Source organism: Oncorhynchus tshawytscha, linkage group LG31 (assembly GCF_018296145.1).
Source record: "Oncorhynchus tshawytscha isolate Ot180627B linkage group LG31, Otsh_v2.0, whole genome shotgun sequence".
Lineage (NCBI taxonomy): Eukaryota > Metazoa > Chordata > Actinopteri > Salmoniformes > Salmonidae > Oncorhynchus > Oncorhynchus tshawytscha.
Genome location: NC_056459.1, coordinates 6,382,861 through 6,405,642, shown reverse-complemented (window position 1 = coordinate 6,405,642; position 22,782 = coordinate 6,382,861). Strand labels below are relative to the sequence as shown.

General features: G+C 44.2%; 1 protein-coding gene across 2 annotated transcripts in view; it reads right to left on the bottom strand.

The window, feature by feature from the left end:
• The window catches only part of zmym4.1 (zinc finger MYM-type containing 4, tandem duplicate 1), a 29,307-nt gene extending 24,696 nt beyond the window's left edge, over nt 1-4,611 (bottom strand). Inside the window, exons 1-5 of one of the 2 annotated variants that reach the window (XM_024396025.2) lie at nt 3,019-4,611; nt 2,625-2,771; nt 2,356-2,417; nt 1,955-2,107; nt 1,734-1,785 (exon numbers count right to left, since the gene is read on the bottom strand). In XM_024396025.2, coding sequence (XP_024251793.1) covers nt 1,734-1,785; nt 1,955-2,107; nt 2,356-2,417; nt 2,625-2,771; nt 3,019-3,298 — 694 coding nt within the window. In that variant the 5' untranslated portion in view covers nt 3,299-4,611. The remainder of the gene's footprint in view (nt 1-1,733; nt 1,786-1,954; nt 2,108-2,355; nt 2,418-2,624; nt 2,772-3,018) is intronic. The other variant, XM_024396024.2, reaches the window with a different exon arrangement.
• Nucleotides 4,612-22,782: the final 18,171 nt, after the last annotated feature.

Sequence of the window (22,782 nt, the reverse complement as noted above, 5' to 3'; positions counted from 1 at the left end):
AGTCTGTTATTCGAACTCAATCAGCATGACAGAGTGATCTCCAGCCTTGTCCTCGTCAACACTCACAATTGTGTTAACGAGAGAATCACTGACATGATGTCAGCTGGTCCTTTTGTGGCAGGGCTGAAATGCAGTGGAAATGTTTTTGGGGGATTCAGTTAATTTGCATGGCAAAAGGGACTTTGCAAATAATTCCAATTCATCTGATCACTCTTCATAACATTCTGGAGTGTATGCAAATTGCAATCATACAAATTGAGGCAGGAGACTTTGTGAACATTTATATTTGTGTCATTCTCAAAACTTTTGGCCACGACTGTATACTAAGCTTCACGTCTGGAGGAAACCTGTCACTATGTCTACGGTGAAGCATGGTGGTGGCAGTATCATGCCGTGGGGGTGTTTTTCCAGCGGCAGGGACTTTGAGGCTAATCAGAATCGAGGCAAAGATGAACAGAGTAAAGTGCAAAGAGATCCTTGATGAAAACCTGCTCCAGAGAGCTCAGGACCTCAGATGGGGATGAAGGTTCACCTTCCAATAGGACAACGACCCTAAGCACACAGCCAATACTACGCAGGAGTGGCTTTGGGACAAGTCTCTGAACGTCCTTGAGTGGCCCAGCCAGAGCCCAGACTAGAACCCGCTCAAACATCTCTGGAGAGACCTGAAAATAGCTGTAGAGCAATCCTCCCCATCCCTCCTGACAGAGCTTGAGAGGCTCTACAGAGTAGAATGGGAGAAACTCCCCTAACACAGTTGTGCCAAGCTTGAAGCGTCATACCCAAGAAGACCCGAGGCTGTAATTGCTGCCAATGGTGCTTCAAAGTATTGAGTAAAGGGTCTTAAAACGTATGTAAATGTGACATTTTTATTTTTTATAAATGAGAAAAAGTCTAAAAACCTGTTTCTTTTACATTTGGGGGTATTGTGTGTAGATTGATGACAGATTTTTTTTTAAATACATTTTAGAATAAGGCTGTAACGTAACAAAATGTGGAAAAAGGCAAGGGGTCTGAATACTTAGAAGGCACTGTATATTTTTTTAATAACACAATCTTTGAGAACTATCAATTACCAAAACAAAAGCTAGACATCAGTGAGAATTGTCCATTCCAAAAACAATTGATTTAGCAGTATTAATTTTGTTAGTATGTTTGAGCAAAAGAACCCAGCATAAGCCAAGGCAAAATGCATAGAACAGGAAATTAGCTTTAAAACTGCAAAAGTTTCTCAGCTACATGGCAGAATATGAGTAATCAAAAGAAACTTGCATTAAAACTGCACAAATGTATCTCAGCTCTATCTAGAACATTTTAGAAATGCAGGAAATTGGCTTAAAAACAGAACACTATCTCTACCCCGCCAAAATAAGGGTTGTTAAAGTTCTGTTAAATTCGAAAATTGTTAAATGTGAAATTGCCCCTTGCCACCCATAAGGCCCTTTTTGATCTAGAAAAAAACCTGTAGCCAAGTTTCGACATTAAGGCAGTTCTTCTCAAACCTGGGGACACATTTTGGTTTTTGCTCTAGCACTACACTGATTCCACTAATCAGGTTTGCTGATGATTTGATTAGTGGAATCAGGTGTGTAGTGCTAGGGCAACAACCCCAAAAAATATGCACCCATTTGGGTCCCTAGGACCAAGATTAAGAAAGACTGCCTCAGGGCTTTGACCGTTGAGCGACCACTAACGTGTCCTGATGTGTACAAATATCAAAGTGCCCTGCTCACCGATTGGGGTAGGGCCGCCGCCCACAGAGAAGACGTTACTGATTTTCAACTCCTGTAAATAACAAAAAGGTGACATACATTTAACACACACACAGGATTTGGGATAAAATACACACACAGCTTGAACTATATGCATTGACGTCAATAGACAACGTTTCATGTAGTTCAGACAACTGAATGGTCCCGTTAGAACAAGGCCAGTGAGTTTAGAGATGTCGTACCTCCGCTGCGTCTGGTTCATCCTTGACGCCCTCTGTGAGGACGACTGGAGCCAGGGCCTGGTCATACTCCTCATCTACTGGCTCATCCTTCACATTCACCATGGAGAGGGTGTCAACGCTGGTGGACACAGGCTCTGCTGTCGGCTGGGCAGACTGCAGAGAACATTCAACAGCAGCATGCAAGATTCAGTAAGAATTGTAGATGGAATCATGCAAGTTAATGATGAATGTTTACCGGCCATCTATTACACAGGTATTCTGACAAAGCCTTCGCAACACCTCGAAATCTTTAATACACCTAAGCATTGGCCACATTTCTGCCAAGCTTAAGCTTGTGTAGTCACTTGGGAGGAAATTAATTCACTCTATTCTTTTGGTTGTGCTGGAGAGAGGATACTCACATCCACAACTTTGACTTGCTGTCCTGTCACTCCATTTTCCAGCCCTGCAGGACTGTCAGAGCCTGCAGAAAAACAAGCAACCGGTCTTTCAGCTTGAGATTTGATTACTTATTTTTTAACAGTAAAACCATTACTGAGAAACAGAAGTGTACTCATTAGCATCTGAATATTGTGAGGGACCACACTAACATTCAAGTAGTCGGGTCATGTCTGAACATCATGCAGCCAAAGACTGTATATTCCAAAGACTGACTCTTGTGGACTCTCACCTTTACTGTTCTGTGGGAGAAAAGCTTCGCTAGAGGTGGGACTGGGGTGAAATGGTTTGACATCTTCAGAATGGTCCCCCTCCATAGGTGGAGACGAACCGCTAGCCTCCTCAAAGCTGGTCTGCTCAGCAGGTTGCTTGGTGTCCTCTGTCGTGGAGACAATGTTTGAGAGATGGGACAGTGTGAGTAAGGTGACGTGTCTGAGGACTTTCGACACTGGGGCATTCCATCAGCAATTGAGTGTCAAGCAAGATAGCGAAGTGTTTAGGGTAGCATCTCATCCGTAAAAACAAACAACCTGAAGAAATGAATGAAGCAAACTACGGAAACAATTGATAATCCCGATCCTAAACTTGTATAGCCAACAAAAAGCTGCAGGCAGCAGTCTTATTACCTGTATCCACAATAGAAGGCATGGAATCAGTGTTGTCCACTTGCCCGGTCTTACTGGGCTTCTCTCGTTGCTTCTCTGTCAGTGCATCTGTCCCGGTGTCCATCTTCTCCACTTCATCCCCATGATCCAGGGAGTTGCTGCTAAAAGCGTCCATGTCGCTTCCCTCTTCCACAGCAGTTATCACAGGCATCCCCTCCAAGTTGTGTTCCTCCTGCATCTGTTCCTCCTCCACTTTGATAGCATTGACCTCCATCTCATCATCGGCATCCACTACTCCCATGTCCAGAGGTATGTCTGTGCTGTCTGTTCCACCATTAGTCTGTGAAGCATTTGTATTGCCTGTTTCTTCCACAGTCTGGGGTGCATCTGAGCCAACGGTTTCTCCGACTGCCTGCGAAGCATCAGCACTGGCTGTTTCTCTTTCCGTCTGTGAAGCATCTGCACTGGCTGTTTCTGAAGCATCTACGCTGGCTGTTTTTCTTTCCTTCTGTGAACCATCTGCACTTGCTGTTTCCGTCTGTGAAGCATCCACGCTGGCCGCTTCTCTTTCCGTCTGTGAAGCATCCACGCTGGCCGCTTCTCTTTCCGTCTGTGAAGCATCCACGCTGGCCGCTTCTCTTTCCGTCTGTGAAGCATCCACGCTGGCCGCTTCTCCTTCCGTCTGTGAAGCATCCACGCTGGCCGCTTCTCCTTCCGCCTGTGAAGCATCCACGCTGGCCGCTTCTCCTTCCGCTGTGAAGCATCCACGCTGGCCGCTTCTCTTTCCGTCTGTGAAGCATCCACGCTGGCCGCTTCTCTTTCCGTCTGTGAAGCATCCACGCTGGCCGCTTCTCTTTCCGTCTGTGAAGCATCCACGCTGGCCGCTTCTCTTTCCGTCTGTGAAGCATCCACGCTGGCCGCTTCTCTTTCCGTCTGTGAAGCATCCACGCTGGCCGCTTCTCTTTCCGTCTGTGAAGCATCCACGCTGGCCGCTTCTCTTTCCGTCTGTGAAGCATCCACGCTGGCCGCTTCTCTTTCCGTCTGTGAAGCATCCACGCTGGCCGCTTCTCTTTCCGTCTGTGAAGCATCCACGCTGGCCGCTTCTCTTTCCGTCTGTGAAGCATCCACGCTGGCCGCTTCTCTTTCCGTCTGTGAAGCATCCACGCTGGCCGCTTCTCTTTCCGTCTGTGAAGCATCCACGCTGGCCGCTTCTCCTTCCGTCTGTGAAGCATCCACGCTGGCCGCTTCTCCTTCCGCCTGTGAAGCATCCACGCTGGCCGCTTCTCCTTCCGCCTGTGAAGCATCCACGCTGGCCGCTTCTCTTTCCGCCTGTGAAGCATCCACGCTGGCCGCTTCTCTTTCCGCCTGTGAAGCATCCACGCTGGCCGCTTCTCTTTCCGCCTGTGAAGCATCCACGCTGGCCGCTTCTCTTTCCGCCTGTGAAGCATCCACGCTGGCCGCTTCTCTTTCCGCCTGTGAAGGATCCACACTGGCCGTTTCTCCTTCCGTCTGTGAAGCATCCACACTGGCCGTTTCTCCTTCCGTCTGTGAAGCATCCACACTGGCCGTTTCTCCTTCCGCCTGTGAAGCATCCACACGGTCTGTTTCTCCTTCCGTATGTGAATCATCGACACTGGCTGTTTCTCTCTCCTTCTGTGAACCATCTACACTGGCTGTTTCTCTTTCTCTCTGTGAATCCTCTTCACTGGCCATTTCTCCCACAGTCAGCAAGGCATCTGTTATCATTTCTTCCACTGTCTTTGAATTCTCTACAAAGGATTCCTTCACAGTTTCTGTATTACCAGCATCCCCTGCCCCGTCTATAGTTGAGGTACTTGCACCGACTGCATTGGTAGCATCATCCCCACTGTTTCCATCTGCCGAGGCTGTTGGTGCATTGTTGCGTGATGCTCCTGGGCCCACAGAATCCACTGATGCTCCAGCCTGAGCTGGCTGCTCCATCTCCTTGTTTGGCTCGCCTGTATGCTGAGTTAAGACAATATTCTATTAATAATGGTCCTATAAGTAGGGCCCTGAGTTTTTCATTACCACTTGACCTGACCAGGACAAAGTCAAGAACACAGTTAACAGACAGATTAAGTGTCATGGCTACTGGGGGTAATGTCAAACTCATGCTTACAATCAAATACCAACGTAGTGAGAACCAAATAGAACCACGTTTGAGAGTGCAGTGTTTAAGTGTGTTGATTTTCTTGGGCGGGAAATGAAGTGGAGGGTCGATATAACTAACTACCTCGCTTGCAGAAAACATAACTAACTAGCTAGCATTAATTCAAAAACGTTAATTACCTCTGACTGGTCCGCTTTCTGGGATTCAGCCATGACTTGCTTCCAACGGCAAAAAACGACTAGCTCTTATTGTCACTCACTCACAATATAGGTCCACCAAAATATACTAAAAACGGATCAGAGGCTTGCTAGCCAACATGCATTAGCTACTTCTGCCGCCTCCTTGTTGTGGGGAAAGCTAGCTAGGTAACGTTAGCCAGCTAGTAGCAACGATATGTCGCCAGCTAAAACGAGTCTTAATTTGAATTACCGAACAAGGTTCTTAAGCTTTGCCATGCATATGACGTTAACTTCGGATATATCAATGCCGGTGAGTTATAACTTTACAGAAGTCAAGTCCTTTGCATTTTCACTCTGCACAGCTCCTCGAAGAAACTAGCGAAACATACATCTGCGTAAACATGGAAGACCTGGCTATGTCATTTCCTGATTCACATCTACATTGCAACACCTCAGTTCCGCCAACAAGAATAATGAAAGCCAATTTATGATTGATCTGGCAAAGCGATTCCGGAGGGTGTGGCATAATTGCGAAGCCTCGGGAGGTTTCAATATCAAGCTCCACACCACATCGCTGTGCTCCTCCTAAATGTTGTAACAATGTAAAGGGCTCTGTTCATGCCTGTAAAGCTCCGCGTTGGCATGATTGGTTGATGGTAGGTGGGGACGGGAGGTCATATAAACTTACTTCCTTTTGACAACAGCTTCGCTACGTGAAGCTCAAGAAGTATGAAATACCTGACTTCTGCAGAGGCCATATCACAGTAAATGCTGTATTTATCGGATTATCAATTTATAACCTTTAAAAGGCTGTACATGGTCAAGCCAATGTCTGAACGTGACTTTTATTCTGAAAGATTTCAAAATCGGTGACCCAAAAGTACTTAGTTATTCTTGCTTGCTTCACAGATGTGCCAAGCGGTCAAGATTAACTACGGTAACTACTTCTGGGTCACGGATTTTTGGAATTCTTCAGAATAAAAGTCCAATCCTGTATACTTTGCTAATTTTGGCACAATTATCAATATTCTATAATAATTATCATACAAAGAATAATTAAAAGTATTTCTATAAGATATTGTCATTTTATTTTTTTCAAGCCTAAATGGTCAACAATGTTTTTTTTGTGTGTGTACTCCTATCATTTAATGCGCCGAACATTATCTGTGCATTGTGTCGCAATAAAAGGGGAACTCATGAGCACTTGTAGTTTCCAAATCCAGAGTTAACACCCAGATGAGTGTCACTGCTCATTTGGCAGCCCTTATAAAGTTGCACGTAAACTTAAATCCAGTATTTTGTTTCATATTGGACATACATAAAACTATTACGATCCTCTGGGTGTAAACTCTGTAGATTTGGAAACTATTGTAGAAGTGCTCCTGAGTAGAATGGACCCACCCTTTTACTGCGACACAATGTACAGATCATTTTTTATGCTGCAATATGTATGTCCAATATGAAAAAAAGATTGGATTTAAATTGATGGGCCACTCTTTAAGGGCTGTCAAATTAGTAGCAACTAAAAGTGGTCCTGAGTAGAATGGACACCTTTTTACTGTGACACAATGTACAGAGGCCAAATGATAATGACTATTATGTAGTTAGAGAGGTGAAGGTACCAGCTGAAGGATTGGAAATTTGACTCTAGTAAACCAAAAGAACGCCATGCAAAATGAATATGCACAGAACTGTTCTGTCTAATTTAGCATGCCATCATACAGGGCAAGCTAGTGATTTGAAATCAGTATTCTATATGGCAGGGTTCCCCAGCTGTCGGCCACCGCGAGGCACGTTGGTGATTTGATTTTGCCCTCCAGGTTTTTTGAGCAAAAAACAACACCAGGAAATCAGCTCCAAGTGATTTTTATTTAAGAAATCCGTTCCCAAGTATTCCCACGCATACTAGAGACATGACATGATCGTATACAAAGCAAGGTTTGAAATTATTATATTTTAGTCAAACATATCTGTTTGGGCTTCTTGCGGTCAATTTGCAATCTACAAATGATTTGTAATTACGTTCCAGCCCCCGACCATCTGCTCAAGAAAAAATTGGCCAACGGGCAGAATCTAGTTTTGAACCCTGCTAAATGGGAACATGTTGCTAGAGATGAATGTGACAGAAGAATATAAACAAACTAGATTAATTGTTGTAATGCGCCCTTGCGTGCAGCCTATGAAACGAGTAGGTCATAGGAGAATAACTTGAATCTAGTCTAATTACTAACTTTGGTCGAACCAGGCTGCAAACTGTTCTGCAGCCTTGTGAAGCAGATGTGCATCAAGTTTGGAAAATGCGGACTAGATATCCGGCAAAAAATGAGTTAACCTTGTATCCTCATTTACCCTTTTATGTTTATTTATGTCTCTATACACACACACACACACACCCCATCCTCTGCTCACTCACACATAACATGCATACATTTATATTGACTCTACACACACGCACACCCACTCACATACAAGCTGCTGCTACTCTGTTTATCTTATATCCTGATGCCTAGTCACTTAACCCTATACATATCTACCTCCATTACTCCAGTATCCCTGCACATTATAAATATGGTATTGGAACTGACCCTGTATATAGTATGCTTACTTACTTATCGTGTTCTTCATATTTCTTCTTATTTCTTGTTTTTTTTTCTTTCTAGTTATTGTTATTGATTATTGCTGTGTTTTGAGTTTGCAAGAAAGGCATTTCACTGTACTTATGCATGTGACATTAAAACTTGTAACTTGAAAAACAACATATGTCAAAACGCACGTGCACCTGGTGGACATATGGCGTGACTGCGGCATCCCCAACTAGTGTTGCGTACTGCTCCATTGACAATGAATGACTTCCACCAGAACATAAAGAGTTTGATACATTTGGTGAACATAAGGCTTAAAGCAATTTATGCTTAATCTGATGGTGTGACGCAATTGCAGAGCCTCCGGAGGCATGTAGAGACCAATTTGAGCTCTGTACTACCCTGCACTGCCCATTTTTTTTTTTAACAACGTGGAGGGCTCCATATAGCTCTGCATTGACATGATTGGTTGAGGATATGTGGAGGCAGGAGGTCCAGTATAAACACAAACTCACTTCCTTGACAACTTCCTTCTTCTCAGCTAAGCACAATAAATATAAATGCCCTGACTTTTGCATAGGCCCTATGCAGTAAATTATGTACAGCCACTGCTGACATTGGATTGACCATGTACAGCCTTTTAAATGTTATAAATGGTCAATCCGATAAGAAGTCAGGGATTTCATACTTCTTGAGCTTCACATAGCAGAGCTGTTGTCAAGGAAGTAAGTTTGTGTTTATATGACCTCCCACCCCCTATTTACATTTTTTATTGTCCAAACATTATATGGGAATAATTAGGCATTTTATCTAAGAAAATGTAGTCTATTTCTGAACAAAGTACAGAGTTTGGGAAACCCTGCTATTGGATGATCGAAATAGAGTACCACAGTATGAGTCATAACACCCATAAAACCTAGTGGTCAAACAGGGAAATGGTTCCAATCGTTTTTCCAATAGGGGATTTTATAAACACTTAAAATAAGGGCTGTGTTTCATGTAAGCTTACCTTGGTGTGAAGTTTTGATAAGCATGTAAATCTCTCTAGGACAAGGTGACTTTTATCAATATATTCCCTATATTTAGCCCCCCCCAAAAAAAAAATGAAATGCTAAACAGCTGCTAATCTGCCGAATCGAGACAAAGGTAAAAATTTCTGGATTAACTATCTATAATTTCTGGACTATTACGCGCACCTGAATATAAACCGCACCCACTGAATTAAAAAAAATATATGTATTTTGTACATAAATAAACCGCACATGTCTATAAGCCGCAGGTGCCTACCGGTACATTGAAACAAATTAACTTTACACAGCTTTTAAACGAAACACGGCTTGTAACAAAAATAAATAGGCTGAAACCACTGAAGTCATCTCCTTCGGTGTGGGAGTTGAATAGCTTCAGAGCTGCTGACCCAGACTCGTCCGTACCCTGATGGACAGGCCTTTACGTCTCATAAATCTTAGACACCACGATGGTCCACCTCTAAAATCCTCAAACTTCATTGCGGTGGCGATTGTTTTGGCTTTCAGTCGGATCTGCACAGTTGAAACACCTTGGCCGTCTGCTCTCTGTGTGTTGACCCAGTCTTCAAGCTCATTTTCTAGTTCGGGCCATCTGCTTTTCTTCCCTCTGAAAGCTTTTGTTGTCTTCTTGCACGGAGTCAGTTCCTCACGCTGCTGTTTCCAACGTCTTATCATCGACTCATTAAGGCCAAGCTCCCGTGCAGCAGCTCTATTTCCTTTTCCAACAGCCAGATCGATCGCCTTCAACTTGAAAGCTGCATCATATGCATTTCTCCGTGTCTTTGCCATGATGAGGGTGACGAAATGACTACCGTAATCAGAATGATGGGAAGTTTGAGCGCGCTCCATTTACGTCACATTATTATGTGACGGTGCTCAGTTTTTTGGCGGCATGAATCTTGCGAAAGCGGGGAAAATCCATAAATTAGCAGCATCATTGTATAAACCTCGAGGTTCAAAGCGTGGGGAAAAAGTAGCGGCTTATAGTCCGGAAATTACGGGTAAATGTAGTAATTAATAAATTGGCTCCATTTCTTTAAATGGTCAAGTCTGTGAACTTTTTTGTGCAAGTTTTTAAATTGACAGTCCGGAACAGTCCGGCTAGTCGATTGCCTATCAACTAGACTCCGTAACAAATACCTGTTAGCAGAGTTGTCAGCTCGAAATGACGTGCAGGAGCTTGCATGAATTTGTATTCTTGCATGATGTTTACTTTAATGCTAATTAGCATTTTCGAATCTGAGAGTAAATAGAGCCAAATATATTGATAAAAGTCACCTTGTCCCTAGAGATGTACATGGTTATCAAAATATCACGCTAGTGTAAGCCAACACGAAGCACAGCCCTTATTTGAAGTGTTTCTAAAATCCCCTATGAGAAAAATGAATGGTGGAAAACCAATTGGAACCATTTCCCTGTTTGACAGCGAGGTTTTATGGGTATTATAACACCTCCATTCTGCACTAACTGTGATTTTTATTTAGACATTTGGAACAACACAAATAAATAATCATAACATTTAAAACTATATAACTATTAAAACACATACAAAAATACACATAAATATCAAAAATAAGTAACAAAGACTAATAGAAACAAACTGTAGTATATAAATACAAATAAAAAAGAGAATTTAATTATTACACTATTAACCTATTGCTAACAGAAAAACACAGTACAGTGTTTCTGTGTGTCCCCTTAGTGCCAGATTTCTAATTGCCAGAGACTGCACAATAGCAGTCAGACATGTCAACACCTCTCTCCATCTTATCCTCTCAGCCTCCATAAGGGCCATCTCATGCTTATCAATTGTTTCCCCTTTTTTGATCCTCATTGTTTTTTCCATGTTTTCATGCAGTTTTGGTGTTCTGGACTGCTGTCGCGTGAAGTCAGCAAAGAACTTGCATGTTTCCAGTCTGTCAGTCCTGAGTTTTCTAAATACATTTTCTTCTCAGAAAAGAGTTTGCAGCAGAAACAGAAGAGGCTGTTGTTTTTCTTTCAGAATGCACCAACCAACTTCTAGGGATTTTTTTCACCACTCACCAAGGTCTTCCTGAAATACTGGTGGTGGCAACTTCTTCCATCACTCTCATTCCTTGGGGGGAAAAAAAGTCAGGTGGTACCTCACTTGGTCCTCTGCAAACTAGTTGTGTCTGAATTCTGTCAGTCAGAACTGAAGGCCAGTCAGTAGGGTCATCAGACAGTGGTTCATCCTCAGCAGCAGGGTCTGTAGACAGTGGTTCATCCTCAGCAGCAGGGTCTGTAGACAGTGATTCATCCTCAGCAGCAGGGTCTGTAGACAGTGGTTCATCCTCAGCAGCAGGGTCTGTAGACAGTGATTCATCCTCAGCAGCAGGGTCTGTAGACAGTGATTCATCCTCAGCAGCAGGGTCTGTAGAGAGTGGTTCATCCTCAACAGCAGGGTCTGTAGACAGTAGTTCATCCTCAACAGCAGGGTCTGTAGACAGTAGTTCATCCTCAACAGCAGGGTCTGTAGACAGTGGTTTATCCTCAGCAGCAAGGTCTGTAGACAGTGGTTCATCCTGAGCAGCAGGGTCTGTAGACAGTGGTTCATCCTCAACAGCAGGGTCTGTAGACAGTGGTTCATCCTCAGCAGCAGGGTTTGGTGGGAATGCTGCTACAGGCATTTCTAATGGAGAGCACATGGGCATTATTTTACACATGTTATTCACAGCATTTATAGTGGTGGAACATCCCACATACCCAGTAATAATTAAATCATCATTGTTACCTACAATATGGAAACTTAAAACTTTGCAAAAGGGAAATTATTTATTTTGTTTATGTTATGCAGGGATGTACACACATAAACACATGTGTGTACCCACACACACACACACCAGTGTGCACAAACACACCTGAAGAATCCTGCTGGGGAGAAGTGGAAGCAAATGGCTCTTCATCGTCAGACTCAGACAACATTTGAGGAGTTGGATGGCTCCGAGATCATTTCTGAAGACACCTGCGTGGCTGAGGAGGTGGATGGCTCCTCATCCTGATGCTCTGAGATCATTTCTGAAGAGGCCTGTGTGGCTGAGGAGGTAGATGGCTCCTCCTCCTGAGGCTCCGAGATCATTTCTGAAGAGGCCTGTGTGGCTGAGGAGGTAGATGCCTCCTCATCCTGGCCAGTGCCAGAGGGTGCTCCAAAATATTTCAGAAGTGCCCCTGAATTTGCATTGAATTACAGTATATGAATCTTGACACCCTAAATACATGTGTTGCACAATTAAATATACATGTCATTATGCACAACTTATCAAACTTTCAGAATAGGAACCAAATGAACCATACAACCTCCTTGGCTAATTCTAGGCATAAAACACCCCAAAAGACTCAATATATCACAAAAGATACAAAATATCGTGTTTTAAGTTATCCTACAGCATTGGAAATTCCTTACTGAGCTTAGGACCTAGTCAAAACAATCACAGAAAACCTTTACGATGTCACCTCAATGAAAGTTAACCAAATCAATAATGTGCTAGTTAGGTCGTAATCGTTTTGCTGCACGCTACACACATTATCATGGTGAAATTGTGTGAAATTATATCCAAGCTAGTTGGACAGAAAACAGAATATTGTCGCCCTGTGTAATAACATAGCAAGCAACATAAGCAAGCAACATAGGATAACAAACATTAAGTGTTACGCTAGCCTATTTCATAACATGCATAATATTATACTCATAAAGAGATGACGTAGCTGCGTATCTTTATCTTTTGCACATTTCTCCTCTTCTTCTTTCCTCTTTGTCCTAAACTGGGCACCTGATGCCTTAGACCTTTTCTTATTATTTTGTGTTGATTTGGCACTCGAGCATCAATACATTACCCATCCCCCAACACTGTCAACCAAGAGTCAAGACTAAACCAATTCACCTCAGTGGTGTAGAGTGGTTTTATATTATTCTTGACGATTTCACACAAACCAGAAAAAAAATGCAAAAATATGTTTGTGAAACTATATATTCATAAAATTATGAATGAATTGTGGTTTATTTGGTAACATTTCATAGTGTGACTGATTTGACTAATTGCATTAGTACTGTACAAAGTTAGAGGTGCGCTATTTTATAGATTCCCTACCTCGGGCTTCCAGTGGGGAGGACTGAGGTCAACCTGCCCCCTCCCCATCTCGTACTTCTGAGTGGGAGACCTTCCCAGGCAGGAGCCTGCCTAGCTCACAAACTAGAATCAGGGCGCCCACTCCGACAAGGTTAATTGACGCACAGTCCCACACAGTGACATGATATCATTGACGTGGAGTGCAAATGAGCGATAGAAAATCGCACAAATGCTAACGTTCCAAATATTTTTGTGCAGGCACCCTGTGCCGCCCCCGCCAAGATGCTGCCCTGGGCGGATGCCCATATACCTAAATCCGCCACTGGGTGGGGGTCTTGTGGTGGGCAGAAGAATATCACCACAGCTGGCCTGGGACATGATGAAGGCTTTTCCAGCCTGGTATCCATCCACGCCTGTATGCATTCCCCTCTTCTCCACCCTGATGTGCCCTGTGGTTAGGTGGACTGAGCGGACCCATATTACTGGCCTTACCTCTGCTGGTGATTGACTGGGTACAATGAGAGGAGTAAGGTCGTATCTCGCAATACGTATTCTCCCTGGTCCAATGATCGTACAGCGTTTAAAATATATTGTCCTCCTTAAATCGGCCCATTCTCTCTGCTGACAGTGATACAAAATAAGATAGTGTAGGCCTATTAAAACATGTCCTACCAGGGGCAGATCACACCAGGCGGCGGAGCTTCCGGCTATGCTTGAGTCTTACAATCTCAGCAGCAGCATCAGAACTCTGTAGCAGCATTGAATGGGTTGAATTTTACAATCTCAGCGACCTGGATTGTTGGGCTGGACCAATCTGGTCCATTTGAATAGAAGCACGAGGAAAATGTTGTTCAACATGTGAATGAATGTGGTTCATTGAATGGGTTTAGTTCAGCGGTTCCCAAACTAGGGGTCGCGACCCCATGTGGAGTCGCCTGATATGAAAATGGGGTTGAGGGAGGATTTCCCAAATCCTGCAAAAATAACAATAAAAACACATACACACATACACATATATATATTTAGTTCAGCACTTCCGGCGCCGACAGAGATGGCCGCCTCGCTTCGCGTTCCTAGGAAACTATGCAGTTTTTTGTTTTTTTACGTGTTATTTCTTACATTAGTACCCCAGGTCATCTTAGGTTTCATTACATACAGTCGAGAAGAACTACTGAATATAAGATCAGCGTCAACTCACCATCAGTACGACCAAGAATATGTTTTTCGCGACGCGGATCCTGTGTTCTGCCTTACAAACAGGACAACGGAGTGGATTCCATGCAGCGACCCAAAAAACGACTCCGAAAAAGAGGGAAACGAGGCGGTCTTCTGGTCAGACTCCGGAGACGGGCACACCGTGCACCACTCCCTAGCATTCTTCTTGCCAATGTCCAGTCTCTTGACAACAAGGTTGATGAAATCCGAGCAAGGGTAGCATTCCAGAGGGACATCAGAGACTGTAACGTTCTTTGCTTCACGGAAACATGGCTCACTGGAGAGACGCTATCCGAGGCGGTGCAGCCAACGCATAGCGCCGACAGAAACAAACATCTTTCTGGTAAGAAGAGGGGCGGGGGCGTATGCCTTATGGCTAACGTGACATGGTGTGATGAAAGAAACATACAGGAACTCAAATCCTTCTGTTCACCTGATTTAGAATTCCTCACAATCAAATGTAGACCGCATTATCTACCAAGAGAATTCTCTTCGATTATAATCACAGCCGTATATATCCCCCAAGCAGACACATCGATGGCTCTGAACGAACTTTATTTAACTCTCTGCAAACTGGAAACGATTTATCCGGAGGCTGCATTCATTGTAGCTGGGGATTTTAACAAGGCTAATCTGAAAACAAGACTCCCTAAATTTTATCAGCATATCGATTGCGCAACCAGGGGTGGAAAGACCTTGGATCATTGTTACTCTAACTTCCGCGACGCATATAAGGCCCTGCTCCGCCCCCTTTCGGAAAAGCTGACCACGACTCCATTTTGTTGATCCCTGCCTACAGACAGAAACTAAAACAAGAGGCTCCCACGCTGAGGTCTGTCCAACGCTGGTCCGACCAAGCTGACTCCACACTCCAAGACTGCTTCCATCACGTGGACTGGGATATGTTTCGTATTGCGTCAGATAACAATATTGACGAATACGCTGATTCGGTGTGCGAGTTCATTAGAACGTGCGTTGAAGATGTAGTTCCCATTGCAGCGATTAAAACATTCCCTAACCAGAAACCGTGGATTGATGGCAGCATTTGCGTGAAACTGAAAGCGCAAACCACTGCTTTTAATCAGGGCAAGGTGTCTGGTAACATGACCAAATACAAACAGTGCAGCTATTCCCTCCGCAAGGCTATCAAACAAGCTAAGCGTCAGTACAGAGACAAAGTAGAATCTCAATTCAACGGCTCAGACACAAGAGGCATGTGGCAGGGTCTACAGTCAATCACGGACTACAGGAAGAAATCCAGCCCAGTCACGGACCAGGATGTCTTGCTCCCAGGCAGACTAAATAACTTTTTTGCCCGCTTTGAGGACAATACAGTGCCACTGACACGGCCTGCAACGAAAACATGCGGTCTCTCCTTCACTGCAGCCGAGGTGAGTAAGACATTTAAACGTGTTAACCCTCGCAAGGCTGCAGGCCCAGACGGCATCCCCAGCCGCGCCCTCAGAGCATGCGCAGACCAACTGGCCGGTGTGTTTACGGACATATTCAATCAATCCCTATACCAGTCTGCTGTTCCCACATGCTTCAAGAGGGCCACCATTGTTCCTGTTCCCAAGAAAGCTAAGGTAACTGAGCTAAACGACTACCGCCCCGTAGCACTCACTTCCGTCATCATGAAGTGCTTTGAGAGACTAGTCAAGGACCATATCACCTCCACCCTACCTGACACCCTAGACCCACTCCAATTTGCTTCCCGCCCAAATAGGTCCACAGACGATGCAATCTCAACCACACTGCACACTGCCCTAACCCATCTGGACAAGAGGAATACCTATGTGAGAATGCTGTTCATCGACTACAGCTCGGCATTCAACACCATTGTACCCTCCAAGCTTGTCATCAAGCTCGAGACCCTGGGTCTCGACCCCGCCCTGTGCAACTGGGTACTAGACTTCCTGACGGGCCGCCCCCAGGTGGTGAGGGTAGGCAACAACATCTCCTCCCCGCTGATCCTCAACACTGGGGCCCCACAAGGGTGCGTTCTGAGCCCTCTCCTGTACTCCCTGTTCACCCACGACTGTGTGGCCACGCACGCCTCCAACTCAATCATCAAGTTTGCGGACGACACAACAGTGGTAGGCTTGATTACCAACAACGACGAGACGGCCTACAGGGAGGAGGTGAGGGCCCTCGGAGTGTGGTGTCAGGAAAATAACCTCACACTCAACGTCAACAAAACTAAGGAGATGATTGTGGACTTCAGGAAACAGCAGAGGGAACACCCCCCTATCCACATCGATGGAACAGTAGTAGAGCGGGTAGCAAGTTTTAAGTTCCTCGGCATACACATCACAGACAAACTGAATTGGTCCACTCACACAGACAGCATCGTGAAGAAGGCGCAGCAGCGCCTCTTCAACCTCAGGAGGCTGAAGAAATTCGGCTTGTCACCATAAGCACTCACAAACTTCTACAGATGCACAATCGAGAGCATCCTGGCGGGCTGTATCACCGCCTGGTACGGCAACTGCTCCGCCCTCAACCGTAAGGCTCTCCAGAGGGTAGTGAGGTCTGCACAACGCATCACCGGGGGCAAACTACCTGCCCTCCAGGACACCTACACCACCCGATGTTACAGGAAGGCCATAAAGATCATCAAGGACATCAACCACCCGAGCCACTGCCTGTTCACCCCGCTATCATCCAGAAGGCGAGGTCAGTACAGGTGCATCAAAGCTGGGACCGAGAGACTGAAAAACAGCTTCTATCTCAAGGCCATCAGACTGTTAAACAGCCACCACTAACATTGAGTGGCTGCTGCCAACACACTGACACTGACACTGACTCAACTCCAGCCACTTTAATAATGGGAATTGATGGGAAATGATGTAAATATATCACTAGCCACTTTAAACAATGCTACCTTATATAATGTTACCCACCCTACATTATTCATCTCATATGCATACGTATATACTGTACTCTATATCATCGACTGCATCCTTATGTAATACATGTATCACTAGCCACTTTAACTATGCCACTTTGTTTACATACTCATCTCATATGTATATACTGTACTCGATACCATCTACTGTATCTTGCCTATGCTGCTCTGTACCATCACTCATTCATATATCGTTATATACATATTCTTTATCCCCTTACACTGTGTATAAGACAGTAGTTTTGGAATTGTTAGTTAGATTACTTGTTGGTTATTACTGCATTGTCGGAACTAGAAGCACAAGCATTTCGCTACACTCGCATTAACATCTGCTAACCATGTGTATGTGACAAATAAAATTTGATTTGATTTAATATGTATATACACATACAGTGGGGCAAAAAAAGTATTTAGTCAGCCAACAATTGTGCAAGTTCTCCCACTTAAAAAGATGAGAGGCCTGTAATTTTCATCATAGGTACACTTCAACTTTGACAGACAAAATGAGAAGAAAAAAAATCCAGAAAATCACATTGTAGGATTTTTAATGAATTTATTTGCAAATTATGGTGGAAAATAAGTATTTGGTGACCTACAAACAAGCAAGATTTCTGGCTCTCACAGACCTGCAACTTCTTCTTTAAGAAGCTCCCCTGTCCTCCACTCATTACCTGTATTAATGGCACCTGTTTGAACTTGTTATCAGTATAAAAGACACCTGTCCACAACCTCAAACAGTCACACTCCAAACTCCACTATGGCCAAGACCAAAGAGCTGTCAAAGGCCTGCACCAGGCTGGGAAGACTGAATCTGCAATAGGTAAGCAGCTTGGTTTGAAGAAATCAACTGTGGGAGCAATTATTAGGAAATGGAAGACATACAAGACCACTGATAATCTCCCTCCATCTGGGGCTCCACGCAAGATCTCACCCCGTGGGGACAAAATGATCACAAGAACGGTGAGCAAAAATCCCAGAATCACACGGGGGGACCTAGTGAATGACCTGCAGAGAGCTGGGACCAAAGTAACAAAGCCTACCATCAGCAAGGGCATTGAAGATGAAACGTGGCTGGGTCTTTCAGCATGACAATGATCCCAAACACACCGCCCGGGCAACGAAGGAGTGGCTTCATAAGAAGCATTTCAAGGTCCTGGAGTGGCCTAGCCAGTCTCCAGATCTCAAACCCATAGAACATCTTTAGCGGGAGTTGAAAGTCCGTGTTGCCAAGCAACAGCCCCAAAACATCACTGCTCTAGAGGAGATCTGCATGGAGGAATTGGCCAAAATACCAGCAACAGTGTGTGAAAACCTTGTGAAGACTTACAGAAAACGTTTGACCTCTGTCATTGCCAACAAAGGGTATATAACGAAGTATTGAGATAAACTTTTGTTATTGACCAAATACTTATTTTCAACCATAATTTGCAAATAAATAAATAAAAAATCCTACAATGTGATTTTCTGGATTTTTTTTCTCATTTTGTCTGTCATAGTTGAAGTGTAGCTATGATGAAAATTACAGGCCTCTCGCATCTTTTTAAGACTGAGAACTTGCGCAATTGGTGCCTGACTAAATACTGTTTTTCCCCACTGTATATATATAGCACCAGTCAAAAGTTTGGACACACCTACTCATTCAAGGATTTGTCTTTATTTGTACTATTTTCTACATTGTAAAATAATAGTTGAAAACATCAAAACTATGAAATAACACATGGAATCATGTAGTAACCAAAATTTTTTTTTAAATATTTGAGACACTTTAAAGTAGCTACCCTTTGCATTGATGACAGCTTTGCACACTCTTGGCATTCTCTCAACCAGCTTCACCTGGAATGCTTTTCCAACAGTCTTGAAGGAGTTCCCACATATGCTGAGCCCTTGTTGGCTGCTTTTCCTTCACTCTGCGGTCCAACTCATCCCAAACCATCTCAATTGGGATGAGGTCAGGTGATTGTGCAAGCCAGGTCATCTGATGCAGCACTTCATCACTCTCCTTCTTTGTCAAATAGCCCTTACACAGCCTGGAGGTGTGTTGGGTCATTGTCCTGTTGAAAAACAAATTATAGTCCCACTAAGCGCAAACCAGATGGGATGGTGTATCGCTGCAGAATGCTGTGGTAGCCATGCTGGTTAAGTGTGCCTTGAATTCTAAATAAATCACAGACGGTGTCACCAGCAAAGCACCCCCACACCATCACACCTCCTCCTCCATGGGAACCACAACATGCGGAGATAATCCCTTCACCTACTCCGTGTCTCACAAAGACAGAGTTTGGAACCAAAAATCAAAAATTTGGACTCATTAAACTAAAGGACAGATTTCCATCGGTCTAATGTCCATTGCTCGTGTTTCTTGGCCCAACCAAGTCTCTTCTTCTTATTGGTGTCCTTTAGTAGTGGTTTCTTCACAGCCATTCAACCATGAAGTTCTGATTTGGCTGAGAATCATTGGTGGACAGCAATATTCAAACTGTGTCTCTGATTTTCAAGCAAAGTACCCATAAGGGCCACTAGATGTCATAATATTAGATAGAAATACAAATACTAGATAGAACAGAAGGATGTCCTGTATTCATGACAGCCCTAGTGGCCTGATACTTCCCCAACAGGTTACCTTAACCTTTATCTAGTTTTTTTCTAGATTTCTCCTGGTTCTACATACTTGTGTATTTGGACACCCCCTCAAGTTAGTAGATTTAGCTATTTCAGCCACAACCTTTGCTGACGGGTTTCTAAAATCGAGCACACCGCCGTGCAATCTCCATAGACAAACATTGGCTGTAGAATGGCCTTACGGAAGAGCTCTGTGACTTTCAAGGTGACACCGTCATAGGATGCCACCTTTCCAACAAGTCAGTTAGTGAAATTCCTGCCCTGCTAGATCAGTCAACTGTAAGTGCTGTTATTGTGAAGTGGAAATGTTTAGGAGCAACTCTGCATAGTGCCAACTGTGAAGTTTGGTGTAGGAGGAATAATGGTCTGGGGCTGTTTTTCATGGTTTAGGATAAGCCCCTTTGTTCCAGTAAAGGGAAATCCTAATGCTACAGCATACAATGATATTCTAGATGATTCTGTGCTTCCAACTTTGTGGCAACAGTCTGGGGAAGGCCCTTTCCTGTTTCAGCATGACAATGCTCCCGTGCACAAAGCGAGGTCCATACAGAAATGGTTTGTTGAGATCAGTGTGGAAGAACTTGACTGGCCTGCACAAAGCCCTGACCTCAACCCCATCGAACACCTTTGGGAAGAATTGGAACCCCGAATGCGAGCCAGGCCTAATCACCCAACATCAGTATCCAACCTCACTAATGCACTTGTGGCTGAATGGAAACAAATCCCCACAGCAATGTTCCAAAATCAAGTGGAAAGCCATTCCAGAAGAGTGGAGTCTGTTATGGTAACAAAGGGGAGACAAACTCTATATTAATGCCCATGATTTTGTAATGAGAAGTTCAACGAGCAGGTGTCCATATACATTTGGCCACTTTAGTGCATGTATATACTGTTGTAACAGTTTTTTACTTTTCTACAATTTTTTAGAACCTTTAACGTTCTTATAAATTTGCTTAATTGAAGGAACTTGTATTTACAGGTACTGCACATTAAAAAGCTCATCAGTGGTTGGATTTATTTATCATTCTGTGACAAATTGCCAGTCCATACTCTATTCTATTCTGAGCCTACACATACACCTTGCCAAAAAAATAACTAGTGATCTAATTTCGAGCCTTTCCAACTTACAGTATTTTCCGGGTAAGACAATTTGTAACACACTTTGAAAATGTAGTACCATCCAAGGCTCTTTTCAGGCTAAATGCCTGGGATCAACTGAAAAACCAGCATACAAAGTGGCTTGCATAACTGAGCAGTCCTCAATTAAGACCTGTTGTTCTGAAACATGAAACCCAGAACACTTCCTTAGTGGGTCGTGGGAAGTCCCTTTATTTTTCCAGGGGCCTAATCAGGGTGTTTGTGAATCTTGGCCTTCCCCTACTGGAGTTTTAGGGAAGTGATCTTACTATCCAGCTCGTCCATAAACCCTTCATCCACAGATTGCCTGTCCCCCTCCTCCCCCTTTCCAAATCCTTCCGTGGGCAAGAATATGTGAAGCTGTGTTCGTGCTGGCATAGGAGCGGCGGGAGGCCACGGTTGGCTGGGGAGGCTCAGGCAGGGCGTTCCTCTCACTGTTAGACCCTCCCCTTGTGACGACTGGCGGTACTGTATCACCAGAGGACGGAGCTCGCCTTGCTCCGTGGCCAGGGTCAGGCTTTGTGATCTGGGCTTCACCAGCTTTGGGTTGGGTCTGATGGGATAGGAGAAGTGGGTGTACACTGGTCTGCTGCTCTGGCTTAGGTTATTTCCTACTACTGTGTCACAGGACATGCAGAGAGGCAGAGGTCGTTTTCGCAGAGGGTGACGCCGGTTGCGGGAAAACCCCTCGAACAAGGCTCGTTCTCCCGGGGTTAAGAGGGAGGGCTTGCTGATGCTGTAAGAAGAGCAGTCAGACAGATAAAGATGGGACAGAGGCAAAGAGAAACACTGATCAGCAACTACGGGAAAATAACATACATAAAACATACTGTAAAACTAGACATGACGCTGTAAAAGGTGAAATGTTGACACACTTTAAACATCCTTTAATCATTTGTGTATCAGGGGCCTGAACAGAAACAAACCAATTACATTCAAACAAGCATTTAAGTCCTACTCTGTCAAAGGAACCGGTTGACCAGTGAAACATTCATATTGTACATTTGTTGTCTTCATTGAGGAAATACAGTATCGAGTCTTGTTGAGATAGACTGTGTGAATTAAGTTAATTAGTTATTCAAAACCTGAGATGAGGACATTAACTGACTGCAGCAGAACATGTGGTGTCAGGGGATGTGTCCTGCTGGGGAGTGTTTCCATTCGTGAGGTATTTAAGTGCCTCACTCAGGTTTCACCTCCTATTCCCCAAGACACACAAACACAGCAATGTGTCCCAAACAGAGACATATCCTCTTACACCTGAGATTTATGGAGGAAGGCTTGTCGTCAAAGCAAAGCAAAGTGTGTAAAGTACCTAATTTGATTCTTAATTGCTGGGAACTACACAACTTGCTTTGCTTCTTTCCAACAGAAGTTGGGGCAATTAAACACAATTTCCAGACAAATCAGGAATTAATCCCCATCCTTCCTCCCCTCATTATCTACTCAATTCACTGTATGATAACGTATTATGAATCAATATCACAATATTTTTCAGATACAAAGAGAACAGTTTGGATAGGCAATTGCGAAGGATTCTTACACAATGTATCTTTTGAACGTTGCACCAATGAGAACATAGCACAAAACCCACGTATAAAAAGTTCCTCCATTATATCTGGTCCGCAATTAAGTCCTCCAATAAGAACATTGCATTCAGCATCCAAGGCTATAGTGGTTGCATGGGCCCCAGGCTGGTCCTAGACGTATAGAAGTACGGGTATCAGCTTACCTGAGCGGAGTCATGGTGGTCTGCCTTTGCGGGGCTTTAACGGCAGCTAAGGAAGGCAGTCGGACAGTGTCACTTTGCCGGGTCCCATTGGGCCGAGGCAGAGGGGGCACAGAGTTGGACTGGAGGTAGGTTCGAACCAGAGCTCTGCTCCTCTGCATGGCTCTCTGGT